The 18,294-nt window shown below is 41.8% G+C and overlaps 1 protein-coding gene across 1 annotated transcript in view; it reads left to right on the plus strand.

The window, feature by feature from the left end:
• Positions 1-18,294, plus strand: part of LOC145442642 (solute carrier family 23 member 2-like) — a 34,811-nt gene that overhangs the window by 11,477 nt on the left and 5,040 nt on the right. Inside the window, exons 6-10 of the mRNA XM_080320608.1 lie at positions 15,724-15,844; positions 15,909-16,045; positions 17,028-17,195; positions 17,253-17,373; positions 17,442-17,614. Of these exons, the coding sequence (XP_080176734.1) occupies positions 15,724-15,844; positions 15,909-16,045; positions 17,028-17,195; positions 17,253-17,373; positions 17,442-17,614 (720 nt within the window). The remainder of the gene's footprint in view (positions 1-15,723; positions 15,845-15,908; positions 16,046-17,027; positions 17,196-17,252; positions 17,374-17,441; positions 17,615-18,294) is intronic.

Here is an 18,294-nt window from a genome sequence, read left to right on the forward strand (position 1 = left end):
TATATATGTGTTTACCAGGAGCGGGCAACTTCTGCAATCCGCGGGGTGTGTATAGCAGAGTACCTTGGCGGTGCGTATTGCTGAATAGATGCATTTTTCGACCACCGATCAACATATACAAGGAATAAATCGTATTCAATCAATGTATTTTAGCAACAGCAATGTCACTACAAAGTCATATCTCGCCGATAATAACGAGGACAATATGGATTTGAGAACCGTATTTTTATACAGGCACCGCCATGTCTGCTTATCCCTAATCAATTAACACACGGTGCAATACTTAAATAAGATTTCATAGTGGTCTATAAGCCTGATACCCTAAATTGACAGAGATATCAATTCATTACAGTTGTTTTCTAACGACGCTACAGACAAGTATCAGTAAACACAAAACGAATTGTCACACTGTTGCGTCAATTCACCGACGACTCAGTATGAGACACGCTCGACCAACGAATGTGCATGGGACAACCGAAACAGGTGACCTTGCGTGGTGGGTATTTTCGATAACACCGATACGGCAACTTTATTCTCTCTACTGGCAATGTGATGGAGAGCGGCTTAATTCATCAGACAAAGGCTGGAAGCAACAACTAGCAAAGACAAATCTAATGGCCACACCGACATTCACAGGTATTCGATAGACCCGATCATACCGAGGTCATCCCACTTCTGTAATGGCACGGGTACGAAGCATTTTGAACGGTGTTGCTCGGTCGTGGTTTTTGGCCTTCCAAGACCTCTGTTAGCATCAGTCTATCTCACTGTTGGAGTGCCAATGTCAAACGTCGTAATAGTGATCACTCGCTCATGTGTAGAATATAGAAATTGACGCCTGTCCTATTTGCACGACCCCATGTCTTTTGGTAAACCCGCTAAAGCGGAAAGTCACTGCCAAGCTGGACAGTGGACATTGATTGATCGTTCTCTTGTTTGCGTCGATATTCGCTCGTGCGTGCTTTCATGTCTTTGAATGTATGTTATCATCGAGTGGGGTCATAAATAGACAGGGGGACAAATTTGGTGCGTTTCAACACAATATGCGTTTACCACATCTCATTCCGGCCCGTAACCGATCGTTTACCGCACTTTCTATACGATAAACGTCGCTTTTTACACATAGGTAAGCCGATGATCTGTGAAAACACAGGCGCTAACGTGTCATTTCATTATTCCTTCAACGTCACATGACCACCTATGTAGGCTTTTTGGGTGCCCACCAATACAGTGTTGAAACGTGATCCATAGGGCCCCCACTGCGTGCTATACGCCTAAATAAATATGTTTTGTCGAGTTTACACCTGGTGTGGAGCAGTGAAGTGGGGGCAAGAAGTAAATTAGACAACACAAACCAGTTGATTACATCGATTAATATACGGGGGGCTGATAAATTTTGTCAAGTGACTTTTGAATGGATGTTATTTTTGCCACATAAACCCCCACTCTGTATGTAGTTTCAAATAGTAACGTAATTATTGGTGTTTCGTTGGGTTAAAGGCACTTTGAACGCTGCTGCTTGGTCGGTGGTATGTAGAGTGTATACTTTGTACAGCGTACATCAAGTTGAAATTTTACACTCGTCGGACAAAACACGGCAAACGTCAAGCATTAAAATCAACCGGTGCTAAAATAATTCATCCGGTGAAATTACTAATAACCTATGACCCGAGTTTCCGGGTCCCCGTCATACCCGTAACTATGTGTTTGGAGGGGCTGACGTGCATTATCGGGTGTACTGTAAATTCGGCTAGTACGCCAAGTCCCGTTATTCCGACATATTGTGAGGGTAAAATCTAGAATAAATCTGACTCTCAAAGACACGTAGCCGCATGCAGTCCAGTCCGACTTCGCTCAAAACCGATGAAATTCGGGGTCCGGAAACGATTCGTGACCACCCCCGTCCAGGCAAAATGTTTCTGCTGTCTTTACGCGATATGCGGGGTTTCGTTGCATATTCATTAGCAAACAGCGAAACTTTGTATCGAACCTTTGGCGGAATTCTGTTTGGTTTGTCTGTACATGTGTTGTTATTGCCATAGGGTTCAGCACCACAAGAAGTATATTGACAAAATCTTATCCATCTCACAACGATAACAACTTTACCTGTCAGCAAACCCAACGGACATCACTCATCGTTCGAATGCTTGTAATTTTGATGCGGTGTGATGTACACAAACAAGCTGTGATCAATCGAGAGTGACACAAACGGTGTCAGTCGTCAATCTCCTGTTTGACTAAACACGCATATTCGAGTGGGCTGACAGCAATGCGATACATTTGATGTCCACATCCCTATATTTATAGGGTTACTAAAGTCCTCCTCCTTTTCCCAGATATATACAACCTTCGCCAAAATGTCTTCATTTTTTGTAAATTTGTCCTTATTTTCAGCCTATAATAACAAAAAACACCACGAATAACGCGAAATGTAGGTCTGGTCGATTTCGGTGAGTGACCTTTCATTTAGCTAACTCACACAACACAAGTAATTAACAGGTATTTCGGTAGTCGAGTCAGAAGAAATGACATTGTTTTCTAGTCAATCTAATGAAATTAGCGGTATAACTATAAAAATACGTCTTCCCCTCTCGTAACTTGCAACCTGAGAAAAACGTGTACCGCAAAATATCCTCAACACCACCCAACAAAACATAGTTGCGACAAATATCATACTATGGACGTATTGACTAGGCGGAGTGCTACCGTAAGAGAAATGCTATTTGACCCCGTCGACCTAGCCTTGGATTTACAGTTGGAAAATTCCACCAGAAGAAGCTGTGATCGACTGTCGCAATCGATGACGTTTGCCGTGTTTTGTCCGACGAGTGTAAAATTTCAACTTGATGTACGCTGTACAAAGTATACACTCTACATACCACCGACCAAGTAGCAGCGTTCAAAGTGCCTTTAACCCAACGAAACACCAATAATTACGTTACTATTTGAAACTACATACAGAGTGGGGGTTTATGTGGCAAAAATAACATCCATTCAAAAGTCACTTGACAAAATTTATCAACCCCCGGTATATTAATCGATGTAATCAACTGGTTTGTGTTGTCTAATTTACTTCTTGCCCCCACTTCACTGCTCCACACCAGGTGTAAACTCGACAAAACATATTTATTTAGGCGTATAGCACGCAGTGGGGGCCCTATGGATCACGTTTCAACACTGTATTGGTGGGCACCCAAAAAGCCTACATAGGTGGTCATGTGACGTTGAAGGAATAATGAAATGACACGTTAGCGCCTGTGTTTTCACAGATCATCGGCTTACCTATGTGTAAAAAGCGACGTTTATCGTATAGAAAGTGCGGTAAACGATCGGTTACGGGCCGGAATGAGATGTGGTAAACGCATATTGTGTTGAAACGCACCAAATTTGTCCCCCTGTCTATTTATGACCCCACTCGATGATAACATACATTCAAAGACATGAAAGCACGCACGAGCGAATATCGACGCAAACAAGAGAACGATCAATCAATGTCCACTGTCCAGCTTGGCAGTGACTTTCCGCTTTAGCGGGTTTACCAAAAGACATGGGGTCGTGCAAATAGGACAGGCGTCAATTTCTATATTCTACACATGAGCGAGTGATCACTATTACGACGTTTGACATTGGCACTCCAACAGTGAGATAGACTGATGCTAACAGAGGTCTTGGAAGGCCAAAAACCACGACCGAGCAACACCGTTCAAAATGCTTCGTACCCGTGCCATTACAGAAGTGGGATGACCTCGGTATGATCGGGTCTATCGAATACCTGTGAATGTCGGTGTGGCCATTAGATTTGTCTTTGCTAGTTGTTGCTTCCAGCCTTTGTCTGATGAATTAAGCCGCTCTCCATCACATTGCCAGTAGAGAGAATAAAGTTGCCGTATCGGTGTTATCGAAAATACCCACCACGCAAGGTCACCTGTTTCGGTTGTCCCATGCACATTCGTTGGTCGAGCGTGTCTCATACTGAGTCGTCGGTGAATTGACGCAACAGTGTGACAATTCGTTTTGTGTTTACTGATACTTGTCTGTAGCGTCGTTAGAAAACAACTGTAATGAATTGATATCTCTGTCAATTTAGGGTATCAGGCTTATAGACCACTATGAAATCTTATTTAAGTATTGCACCGTGTGTTAATTGATTAGGGATAAGCAGACATGGCGGTGCCTGTATAAAAATACGGTTCTCAAATCCATATTGTCCTCGTTATTATCGGCGAGATATGACTTTGTAGTGACATTGCTGTTGCTAAAATACATTGATTGAATACGATTTATTCCTTGTATATGTTGATCGGTGGTCGAAAAATGCATCTATTCAGCAATACGCACCGCCAAGGTACTCTGCTATACACACCCCGCGGATTGCAGAAGTTGCCCGCTCCTGGTAAACACATATATAAATGGTGCAATAGCGACAGCTAACGGTTGTCAATCAGCCATAAAAGTACAGCTACCGGTAATCTATACAGCTCTCAAGGATAAACTAGGAATATATGTGTGAGCCGACTCGGTTGACCTATGGGGCACGTTTAGACACAAAAAGCTCTGTCTTAGTACTCCATGTTTATGAAAGAGCTTGGCATAACGTCAATGGAGAGATACTCTGATCCGCCCGGACAGAAACGAGTGTATATCGCTTCCGGTTCACACCGCACTGAATTATACAGACTCGCCACGTTCGCCAAATTCTCTAAAGTATCATACGCAACACGCACCGATTTAGCGTCTGAGGGATACTACTGGCTAGGATTTGAAGACAAAATCAAATGCTTTGGGTGCAGTGCGTACCTCGAAAGATGGACCGGGTCGAGTGCACGGCGTCATGACGCGAATTGTGTACGAGACGCGTTGAACATACCTATTGTGAAATCGAATTTCAAAAGTTTACTGAGACAGTTTAAAGCCGCTGGAAACGCCAACATCAACTTTGCGAATATCGTTGATCGAGAGCACGAGTATCGGGTTAGGAATCTCGACTTGAGAAAGGAGTCGGAGCGTCGCGAAACCTTTGAGAAATGGCCCAGCTATCCCATACCACGGGCGGTCGGCGAGTTGGCAAAACAAGGTTTATTCTACCTCGGTGACCTGGACAGAACGCAGTGCTTCAACTGCTCCGGCGTTCTACGCAATTGGAGGCCTACAGACGATATATCTGAAATACACTTGGCGTATCGCTCGGATTGTTGTTTCGCACGTGGCGACGATTCGGGGAATGTGGCGTTAACCGAGTACGAACGAGACAATTTGGATAAGTTGCTTGACGACAAAATACGACGTCTCACTTTACATCTGCAAGAACCAGAGGAACCCTCCGAGGACGAAAAGCGATGTCTTGAGCAACTATTTCCTTGTCTTAAACCCGTGAACCCTCTCATGTCGTCGTTGTCAAAAAGAATCGCAACGTTCGACAAGGGCTGGGAACCGAATAAAATTAGAGCTAGTGTTGAACAGTTAGCAAAAGCGGGGTTTTACTACGTTGATTCGGACAGAACCAAATGCTTTTACTGTGACGGCGGGCTTCGTTGGGACCGTGAAGACGAGGTTTGGACAGAACATGCAAAATGGTTTCCGCAGTGTGAATACGTACTCCGAACGAAAGGTATCGAGTTTGCGCAACGTATCGAAAAGACACACCCTAATCTCAATCGCCCTGTGATTAGAAACCCCATAACCAGGCAAGAGTTGGTCAAACGTCAAAAATTGATCTGCGGAAACGTCAGTCGCGTGATCGGGCTATGAGTTGAATAGTGGCGATAAAACGATTGTAGTGTATCGACACCTTTTTACGAGACTTGTGTAACTGTGACTTTTGTGCTGATAAAACTATCGACAAATGAGATTGGATTTCGTGAATTGTAAAATTATTTGAGCAATAAGAAGATGACGGGGGCGCAGTTGCTTACTATAGGAGAGTCAGTCGGTGTGAATAAGCAGACGCGTGGTCAGCAACGAAATACAGTCACTATTTCTGAGGTACTCGAGTCAGTTTTGTCTACTATCACAGTTACCAACGTGCTTGAGCTCGACAGTTTTATGGGGACCTACTCTTTTATAATTAGGATAGAAAGCGATATCACGATACTGACATTCCCTTAAAACTACTTGAGTACTCCAAAACCATATTTTGTCATTCCGTTTGAAGTAAATGTAGCATGTGTTGTAAATCGCTCCAGCTATCTCGATAACCTCGCCAGAATGCGTAGTCTCGTCTGGATCTGCAGTGCTCAGCACATTGTGTATACACAGAGAGGGACTGCAGTGGCGACTTGCGTCAGTCGAGTAGCGGACGATGTCGATTTCACACGCGTTCCAAAGTACATTTTGTGAGAATGATGTACCACCACCTCGGCTATTCCCGGTACGACATGGGATCATTTGGCTGTACTAAGGTGGCCCCGTCATGGTCGAGTGCGCTCGATCTTTTTTCACGGTAGTTTGGGGCGCTTTTACTATTCACATGTTTACACACGCCCACGTATCCACGTAATAGCCTGCACAATACCATCATAGGGTCATTTTTCCGATTTGGCTACGTAAATACCCGACTTTTCGTAATCTAGGCCCACATTTTGCGTTACTCGTGGTGTTTTTTTTTTTGGAAATGTTGAGCTAACAAGGAGGACAAACTGACAGAAAGAGAGTACATTTAGGTGAATTGGGTGACATATCTGGGAAATGGAGGACATATGCTCCCCTAAATGAGGCCGCATGGTAACCCCATTAAAATAGGAGGGTCGACGGGGACATCAAATATATCGCACTGTGTTGCTGTCAACCCGAAAACGCGAGTTTTGTCAAGTCGCAAATTGATGACTGACAGCGATTGTGTCACGCTCGATTGATCACAGCTGATTTACGTACATCACACCGCATCGTTGACCGTTGACCGTATGTTGACCGGTAAAGTTATTGTCATCGTTGTGTGATTTTTACCAATATACTCCTTGAGGTGCCAAATCTGATCGCACTAATAACACCTGTACAGACGAACCAAACAGAATTCCGCCAAAGGGTCGATACCAAGTCTCCTTGTACGTAAATTTTTATACAACGACACCTATATTACAGCAGAACAATCTTGTCTGGACGGAGGAGGTCACGAAACATCTCCGGACCCGGCGCAGATTTCATCAGTTTTCAGCGAAGCCAGTCTGGATGCGGCCAAATGGCCTTGAGAGTCGGATTTATGCTGTATTTTACCCTCACAACATGTGGAAATAACAGGACTTTACGAGCCAGCCGGATTTTTTGGACTTTGATTTAGCAACCCGAGTCGGGGTGGAGTCAGATTTCGAAATCTCCCCGCTCATCTTTACACCTCACCGAAAGAAGGCTAGATTGCCTCACGTGATCTGGCACAATTCATCCTCATTATTGCACCACCGCATACAAAGTTTCGCTGTACGCAAATTAATGTACAACGACACTCCCCTTACAGCAGTGTCTTTGAGAGTTGGATTTATGTTACATTTTACCCAGCCTAATATATGGAGAAACCAGTACTTTACGTGCCAGTCGGATTTTTTGGACTTTGATTTTGCAATCCTATAGTCGCAGTGGATTCCGATTTCGAAATCTCCCACTCTACTTTACACCTCACCTCAGGCTATAGATCGCATAACGTATGATCTACCACAATTCATTGCCATTATTGCCCCACCGAGCGCGTTTCAGCCAAATAAGGTCAGTCCACTGATCCCAACGGGTCATTGTTATGGCTATTGTGTTGCGGTTACCCGATTGTTCTAAACAATGCCGATATTTCAGACTTGGAGGACATATTCTAGGTGGATCAGCACACGATCAATATTTTAATTTATATTTTCGGAATCGGTGCAACAGTAGCTTTCGATCAAGACCAGATTCAATAATTTCTGCGCTCGGGAAGATAGCTTTTGGATTGCCAGAAATCCTACAGTCGCTTACGCAAAACAATTCTTCATTCCAGCCCCGGCGAAGCGGAGCGAAGCGGAGCGAAGCTGCAAAATTGATCGTTGCCATTCCATGTTTAATTTCTATAGTAACACTCTGTCGAGTCAATATATCCGTAGTATGATGCTGCAAATATGCTCGGCGGTGTTGGCATAACATGTGTTGAGGATATGTTACGGCACACACGAGCACAACTGATTGTCTGCAGCGAAATTAGTCGAATTCGAACGACAGTGCGTGGCTGCCGAAGCAATAGTTCCTTAGCATGATATTGTAAATATGCTTGGAGGTGTTGTCATAACAAGTGTTGAGGATATGTTACGGTACACGCGAACACAACTGATTGCCTATAGCGAAATGAGTCGCTCTCGAACGACAAGTGCGTGGTGAGCTCGCGATCGATCGTACATACCGGTAAAGCATGAGTTCGACAACTGATCGATTCAAGCATACAAAAATAATATGCCCGCGGTAAATTGTATATCATTTACAGACACCGGCATGATTACGCTTGACCAGACGTGAAGCAGTAAAAGAACCCATCACATTGTTTGGTTGGGACTGTCTGTCCTAAGACGCTAGAAAGCGGTAAAGGTGTGGAACAGCAGTTTTTGCTTGCACCAATTACTACAATATCGGAAATTAACACGTTGATGCGAGTCAAATTGAGAATGAGCTATTTCTTTAATTACTTATTATACTCTAAATGTTACTTTATTCAAGTTAATCTATGTCGGGGGCGCCTAATACCTATTTCTAATACACGACATTCTGGTTCTCGATATGACTCAAAATGACACACATATTTATAACCAGAACATTTCTCCTTACTATTTAAGTCGACAACAAAGCAAGAGCAAATACGACGGTATGGAACAGACTACAAGCGTCACTATGCACAGCCGAACGTATAGACACCTAAAACACGCACCAGGATCTCATGGATCAGAAGAAAACTATACTGACGTCACGACCGGCAATTATTCCTATGACCCACCGTACACGAAAATGAATCAACCGCGGAACAACAAGTCAACCAGTTTTACGGGTTATTGTTCCCAAGCCACGAAATTGGACCACGGAACAACAGGTCAGGGCAGGCAACTATGATCACCGTCGTGTACGACCGAAGTCAGCTGTGAATCGTGGAAAAATACAGTAAAATTAAAATGTATTATAATCAGGAGGCGAGTGGAAAAGTACAAGTAGAAGTACTCCAGTCTCATGTCTGAGTACAAAGGTCAATCCAGATTCTTTGTTCGTTTTCTCTCTATCGTTAATTATTCCCCCTTTTTTTATTGCCGCACACAAGGTCATAAAAGTATTGCTGCAAAATTGAAAATGAGCTAATTCTTTCAGTATCTTTTATATTGATAATTCTTGTTTGTTTAAGTTAAATCGTGTTTTGGCACATTCCGCACATCTATATTACTACTAGTGATATACAACTTCGAATTTCTGATTATTGGAGTACTACATTTCGTGCGCAACAAAGGAAAGTAAGGGACGTAGTTTATTTTTGTCCTTAATTTTTTTGCGGCATATACACCGACTCATGATATATATATTATTACAAAACAATTGCATTCATTGTGATGCAGCACGGAAAATTCCGTGGAAATTAGCTTTAGTCATGTGTTTCAATCAATCCGACGCGGTACTAACTGGATCATCGAGATATTCATTGACGTGCGGTGCGGTTCGTGGTTGGTGACGCACTGACTCCGTAAGACTCATATTTACAAATGTATACCCAAAACCCAGCGTAGCTTATTCGATTTGCTACATGTTATGTTATCAGCATTCGTCACACGCTGTGGTTAAAACGTACGCTACTAAATATTCCCAATTAAGGTAGTTATGCAAAATACATATGTAGCCATTCGATCGTTATTGATTGCTGTTTTATACATAACATCATCATCATGCATCAGCAAGAGAAGGTATATATACTCTGTGCTAAATGTTGGCCGTTGCAACTTCAAATTTCTTCAGGGTTACCATATTTTTTTGGCTCAAATTTCTGACACTCCTTAGCTTCTACTAGCTGGTGTAAAAATGAGCGGCCACCCATACAATGAGATTAAACGCCCGCCGTCTGCGATTTCTTATCATCAGCTCTGTCAATTAGCGAGTGCTTGATAGCTCGTAAATGCCAACTATGTACCATTATTAACCTATACGCACGCGAATAATTGAATACGCAGCTTCGTCGGCGACAAGGAACTAGTGCTTAAACCGCCGAAATAAATTGTAATCCGTGATGATGATTAGTAATCAGACAATGAAGCAACCTCGTTCATGACGTCGGTTCGGACACGCTTGCGCTGAGAAACACCGTCTTCTCTCTTGACCATACGAGCGAATTCACGTTCTCCTTCTCTTAATTAAATTGTATTTGCGCCCATATTCGTTTAAAATATAATTCTTGAGTTAGTTCCGTGATAGTCTCTTTAATTGGAGGCTTGGAGCGCGAAATAGCACAGTGTTTTATTGTGTGTGCCTGCTGGTTGGAATTGATTCCAGTGTCCATTATATGAAGAGCTTCTTGGAGGTACAGAACTTCAATATACAATTAAATAGTATATTCATATTGAAATAAACCCGAATATTTTCGGCTGACACTCGTCAGGGGTAATCGTCAGCAACTAGTAGAGAATTGGAAAGAACATTGTATATCCACAATCGTATCACAAAATGTGACGTCACCAGCATGAGAGAGAGAGAGCGTTCAATGTACTATTTTTAGGTGGTACACGAACTCCTTTTGTTGACAGAGTTTTGGTTGGTGTATTTTGATAAAAGTCGACTCCAAGGCACACAAATGGAATTGTGAACGGCCCCGTCCAACGATTCGAAATCGGTCGTCTCGATAATTATTCGCACAAATCGGATTATCCAACAGATGTTTGCCGATGGCAGAATTAATGGCCTTTGATCGATCAGCATCAATCTTAAGCGGATGAGTTGAGGGTGAGCTTTTCACTGAGCGTGATCCACGTGTTCTGATAAATCTGGGAACATGTTGGTTTATGCGTTCCTGCAGACGTTTTGACGTTCTTCCCACGTAGCCACAATCACAGTGGCACTTATATTCGTACACGACATTACTTTGTTGAAGTGCATGGAGCACGTCTTTGCGTGTTGAAGGGAGCAGTTGTGTAGTCGTAAAAATCACATTGGTTTTGACTGTGTCGTAACTAGAGCCCGACCGATTATCGGTTCGCCGATAATATCGAGTCGATATTACACTTTGAAAGAATTATCGGTATCGGCCATTTGAGCTGATAAAATATCGGCTATTTTCGTGACGTCACAACATGATGGTAGGAAGTCGGTGAAGTAAAGGCAGGGTTGTAACCAAGTCACAAGGTTCCAAGTCACAAGTCAATCTCACTGTTATAGTTTTGACTCGAGTCAAGTCGAGTCATTTTCAATTCACCACCGAGTCAATTCCGATTCCAAGTCACGGAGTAGAGTGTCGAGTCCGAGTCATAGTGTTTTGACTCGAGTCCGAGTCCAAGTCATTGTGTTGACTGCTCTGTTTCCAGTTAAAGTCTAGTTAAACCCGCTTTTTATTACTATGTTTGCTGATATCGAATGGTTCGCATTTATAATATGCTAATTTTCCTCACTTATAACAGTTTCTTTCTGGTAACATTTTCCAGTATTAGTACTGATAGACAAAATAATTATAGTGTGATAACTTGACTATTCTTCGAAATTACAATGAAATGCCTGTCTTGTTAGACCCAGTCTTGAGTCATATGACTTGGTCCGAGATTCGGACTCCGAGTCATGCGCAATGACTCGAGTACAAGTCGAGTCAATACACAAATTGACTCGAGTCGAGACGAGTCAATTTTGATTTTTAGGAAAATGACTCGAGTCAAGTCGAGTCACCAAAAAATCGTGACTCGAGTCTGAGTCGAGTCATGACTCGAGTCATTACAACCCTGACTAAAGGCATGAAATACATGTTCCACTTTTAGAAGTAGTATTTACATTTTACATTTAATTCCCAGTATCATATACTTTGAGTTATAATTAATATCAATTCTTTTGTCAGGATAACATACATGTTGAAGTATAAAAGCAAGTGTAGTAATGCCTTTAATTTCCGGAAAATATATCGAAAATTGGATACCTGTTGGTATGCATCAATATGAATCAAGGTCGTCACCTTTCGCATAGCTCAATTTGCACCTTTTTACAATCCATGTGAACGAATTAGGATCGTTTTCACAACTACTTACTTACTTGAGTACTTTTAAAGTCAGTCAATTCTACTTCTACTTCAAGTAGTTTTATGTTGCTTATGAAAGAAGTACTTCTATTCGTACTTGAGTAGATTTTTTCGTCGCTAATTCTACTTCTACTTGAGTAGCTTTTTTGACTACTTTGACCACCTCTGCATCTATGACGCAACAGTTGACTTACAAGCTAGAAGTGCAGCAACCCCATCCAAGCACGACAGTCCCCGAACTAAATCAGAAGTCGAAATATGACTTGACATTGGGCCAAGCCCGCCCAAACGGAAACAGGCTGTGTGGAAATATTTGGCACTATATGTAAATGGATCGCTTGATTAATGCACTGACGTTTAAATTTGAAGTCCTTTCCCATTTCACGGACGCCCAGGTGAGACCGCCGAATTGAAATTTTCACTGGGTCACCTTTTTCAGGCTATTAATGTTGTTAAAGTCGCCAACCCAACACAAAGTTTTACTGCGATGCCTTGGATCAAGTTTGCAGACGTAGTGGATTTGGGGTGTAGTTTTTGACTTGTTTTGGGTGGCTAGGTTATCACTAGGGCGATTTTTTTGACACGTCAAAATTTTGTCAAGATTGTAGCGGTAGATAAAAAAATTGTGAAAATTGGTTACAAAGTCGAAGATTTTTGCTTGACATTTCACAGCTCGTAGCCTACTTTATCGGCCTACCGTTGTAGACGACCCATTATCTGCTCATTGTGAATCATAAACGGCCAAATGAAACAATTATGTTGACATGGTGTTATGCTCAACGTACTACAATATCCTAGCTGAAGCAAGACTGAATGGGCATTGGTTCTTATATCAAAAAGCGCATGATGACAAATTGTGATGTAGACAAAATTGTCAGAATGAAGCAACACGGTGTGTCACGAGCAGTGTACGGACAACTTCAGTGTTGCCAGCCAACAACTGCTGTTGTTGAACCTTCTGTCTCCATTCTTGGCAAGCTACTTAGTCGGGACAGACAGACACTCTCTACCCGAGAATGTAGGAAATTATCTTTCGTTGTACCACAACAAATTTTAATTATTTCTACCATAATGTGTGATGTAACTACTGGAATTCTTCTTAGGTCCATATTTCGTTAAAATAAAGTTTTTTCATGTAAAAATTTGTCAGTTATTATATCAAAAAAAATTTTCAGGCCAAACTACTTCGTATAAGGACAGACAGTTCCAACCAGAAATGACGATAAGCAGAACAATTCGAACATGATGGGGGAAAAAACCTAATTTACATACACAAGGTCATAATTTTGTCAAAATTAAGTTTTGTAATGTAAAAAAATGTAAAAATTTTGATTTGTTTGATCAAAATACTCCCTTATTTAGGTAAAATAAAATCGCCCTAGTTATCACTTTGCTGTTTGACTTTTGCGGTAAATCATTTCCGCTGTGCGTTATTTGATTGCAGCGCACGGCAAATAATGTAATTTTCGGAGGTCTCGGCAGTTCGTCCATCAAATGGGAAAGTGCCAAATTTGACAGCTCTGCAAAATGATGTCAGGTTGCAAACTTAAAAGAACATAAAAATGTATGCATGAGCTACTGAATAGCGAAGGAAGAAACGGAACAAGCATGCAGACACCCTGCAAATCCTAAACAGTTTGATTATACAACGGAACAGTGTTGAGATGTCTCGAGTCAACTTTCTCGTATGACTTGACTTGACTCGAGTGACTTTGCAAAAATGACTTGACTTGACTCGGCGCTTCAGAAATGTGGACTCGTGACTCGGAACAAAATTTACGAGTCAATTTCAAGTCATCAAGTAAACGGTGTCGATTAAATCTCTGTATCTTGTTTATGTTCGGATTGTTCGCGATACGCCAGTGTGACTTGTGAGAGCAACCACTAACCAGTCATTCACTGCTTGTACCTTTCACTAATCCTCCTTTATTACATCATAAATTAATTGACCAAAAACGAAATGATCACTGCTTACGTTTATGTACTACCAGGGTAGCAGTAGAATAATAATCTACAACGTATCTCTGTTTCTTAAACGGCTCAGAGCTTACATCGCGCAGCGCCCACCTTAACCAACCCTCTTGTATGATTTGAATCGAACGAATATAGTTTATGCGTTTATATTCTCAACTCACAGATGTGTAGATAGTTAGTGTATTATACCATATCAATTTGTTTCAACTTCTTGGAGCTTCGTATTCGATCGCCTATTTTGGCTCACGTATTTTATTAGCAGCTCTACGTGTACGTAAGCGATACAATGCCCCTTCGAATGTATTTTATTTTATACTCGTTATTTGATTGAAGATATATAATAATATGACCAATCAATTTGTCTTTTACAGCAAAATGTAATGACTTGTTTGAATCATCACTCATACTTCGAAAATTCAATTTGACTTGAATTTTGACTTGACTCGTGACTTGACTTGACTTGACTCGACTTGACTCGAGTCACGTTAAAAAAACGAGTGACTTTACTTGACTCGAGTCACCTGCGAAAATCGATTGAATTGACTTGACTCGAGTCAAAATGTGCAATGACTCGAGATGACTCGTGACTCGAAGGTAGTGACTTGATCCCAACACTGCAACGATACAATCGAAAAAAACTGATGTATAAATGCAACGTTTGTTAAAATTAACTGGAACTTACTCACGATTTTAGTGCAACAAAAACTTGTCCTAGATTTGGATTTTCGGATTCATTGCGACAAAAGCATTCGAATAATACTGGTTCTTAACTTATATGTTCTTAGCTGAATTACGCAATCATGGCTAGTGCTTTAATCGTCTGTGCCTCACATATTCCTCATACCACTAGGGCTGAGCAAAATCCAGTACATGAGTGATTCGATTCTGAATCACGTATTACGCTTCGAGTCGAGTATTCGAGTATCACTCATTATGACGTCACAACAGAATGTACTATATCAAAGTTCAAAAATGTAGCCTAACTTTTATGCTACCACAAAGAACATAGTGCCTGTTATGCGTCATATTCAAGATACTTCGGTATTTTTTCGACCATGCCGATTTCATTGCACTTCTTGACAATGTTGTGGGATGATCATGACTTCGGAAATGTGTTATTTCCTGTAACGTTCGTAGCTTTGTACTATGCCTCGCATGCTGCGACACGGCCTATCAAGGTTTCAAGGCTCTCTCAGTGGAAAATATAGTATCAAAACTATAATTCCCGTTAGTAAATTAACTTTCAGTTTCGAGGAGCGTATAATTTAATTACACGAACAAATCGTCTTTTACACTCGACTCGAATCATGGAGTGTAATAGAACATTCAGATTCGAGTACTCGAATTATTGTGCCCAGTCCTACTCACCAGTCATGTCGCCCATTTTTTAACAATAAAAATTTGCGTTAATTTTCGGTGTGAATATTTTCAACATCAGTCATTCATGAACATCAGTAGACATTATTTTCATGACTATGCGAAAACTCATTTCAGTTTCATGGCTGGTGCGCTGGATGCTTCGGTATTTGTCTATTTCCATTGACAGCTCAATTTTGTTTCAGCACCATATCGGCCCTTGTCGTGTTTTCTCAATATCTTCGGAATACATCACTGCCGTTACCGCTGTACTCTAAAACGAAGGGGTGTCGAATGGTCAAGACAAACTTCATAAAGCTCTTTCCGGTATTTACCTTATTGCATGCCGGCAGTCATGTAGTGAATAACCGAAGCGTACTGTGCCTTACAGGTTCTCATAACGATTGTGATCGCGTGGTTGTTTTGTTTGATACTAACAGCATCGGGTGTGTTAACCGATGACCCACAAGACATTGGATATTGGGCCAGGACGGATGCTCGCATCAACGTCATGATCAATAGTCCTTGGTACTTGCGTTACAAGAGTGGCGAATTTTCCACGCATTGATTCTATGGCTGTGTGGAAATTGAGCGTTCTATTACTTACATTTTGTGTCCAATCGAACACAACAGGGTCGTAATACTTTGAAATCCGGAAACGATCACACCTTTGTACAAATCATAAAACTGATAATATCGGATGAGAAAACGGGTATTTTGAAAAAAATTACAGGAAATTCTGTTGTGTGGACAATAAAAAAAAAAATTTCAAACTCGACTCCCTGACAACCCGCTAGCACGTAATTTAGGTTGTTATTTAGGCGTCATTTCTGGCCTTTTATAGTTGATCCTGTAAAATCGCCTGACTGTCAAATCTATAAGGAGGACGAATTGCCGTCAGCGGGGGAGATAGCGTAGTGGTAACGATAAGCGCCAACTAAGCCGGTGGACCGGGTTCGATCGGAGGTTCATCTGGGCTCCTCGATTGACGTCTTACGATCGTTCTTACGGCGACAAAAAAAGCCCAGAAAAAAGACCCGAAGAAAGAAAGCACTCACCAGGAATGGAAAGAACTAGTAGAAAGGACCGCGGCTTCAAAAAAGATCAACATCGAAAAGAACTGTGACATCGGGCACTCTAGGCCGAGGTGGATGTTAGAGTAAAGGATCGCTACTAATGCGTGTCGTTCGACATCCTCCTATCTGTTCGTTACATCGCATTGTGTCTTATCGCATTGTACATTGTGTGTAACTTGTTCAGATGAAAATAATAACCCAATGATTGTTGTTGTTGTTGTTGCCGAAAAGGAGGACATTTGGGCGTCATAGGAGGGCATATTCGATTTCTTGAAAAAGGAGGGCGTATGGAAACTCTAAGATAGTGTGAAAACGGCATACTTGTGCCCGTGCCGGCACTATGCACTTTAAACAATCATATTTTCATGCGAAAGAATATTCTTTGTTGCCAGTATGTGAACGATTTCATAATAGTGATTTCATTCTCTACTTAGGTTCCGCCTTCCTTATCCTTGTCAATGGGGATTACCGGTAGTATCGGCGGCGGCTGTGGTTGGGATGATAGCTGGTGTGCTATCAAGCGTGATCGAATCAATAGGCGATTATTACGCTTGTGCAAGACTTAGCGGTGCGCCACCTGTACCTCGCCACGCTGTCAATAGGTGATATCTGCATAAAACCAACCGTGTCTTTACATCTTACTTGGCAACATATTTTAGAGGTATATCAATTGAAGGTTTGGGGTCTTTGGTCGCTGGCTTACTCGGGATCGGGTCTGGAATCACTTCTTACAGCGAAAACATCGGGGCTATAGCCATTACCAGGGTTGCAAGCAGATGGGTTTGTATTTCATGATTTAAAACCTAATCATTTTTTTCGTTCATGCTCGATTGCTTGTGCCGACACAGGTTCTGCAAATAGCGGGAATATTCCTCATTATCGCTGGGATGATTGGAAAATTCGGTGCAGTGTTGGTGATGATTCCAGATCCAGTAATTGGCGGGTTGTTTTGTGTTATGTTCGCGACGGTGGCCGCTGTCGGACTTTCGAATCTGCAGCACGTAGATTTGAATTCGTCAAGGTATAACATGTAAAGAGAAATGCATACGTTTCGCATTGTGGCACAGGATCTAACAAATAGAGACGCGGTGCCGGGCGAAATATTTAAAGAGGTGGTCAAAGTAATCTCTGATGATACTAATAAACGTGGAAATAATGTAGGAGATTTCAACTCATTTACAAGTGTAGTTATCAGGATATGTCAAAGCTTCTTGAAGTAGAAGATAACGAACTTGAATATTTCCGAAATTATATTCTGTTATGCATTGGCCGTATAGTAACTCAACTATTGTGTTACAATGTACTATATGGTGTGGACACAAGCAACTCTCACGACGGTAATTTTTGACCGGATTGCCGAGCATTAAATTTGACAAAAATGGTATCAATCGAAAGCTACCGTGACACTGATTGCGAAAATATAAATTTCATTCTGATCGTGGTCCTGGAACCATCCAAAATCGGCCTAGAATGTTGCATTGTAATGGAATTTGGTATTGTGACACAGCTTGGGAGCAGGTGAGAAGCAACGCAAACCGCAAGCGTATTGGCGATTGTTGCGCAACCGATTGAGCATTCACACTCTCACTCTCGTGCGCACTTGCAGCTGAACTGCTCAGACGACATGCTTGCGTCACAATACCAAACTCCGTTACAATGCAACATTCGAGGCTGATTTGGGGGCTCCAGGACCACGAGCAG

The sequence above is a fragment of the Botryllus schlosseri genome, chromosome 7 (assembly GCF_051294905.1).
Source record: "Botryllus schlosseri isolate E-star chromosome 7, Bs_hap1, whole genome shotgun sequence".
NCBI lineage: Eukaryota > Metazoa > Chordata > Ascidiacea > Stolidobranchia > Styelidae > Botryllus > Botryllus schlosseri.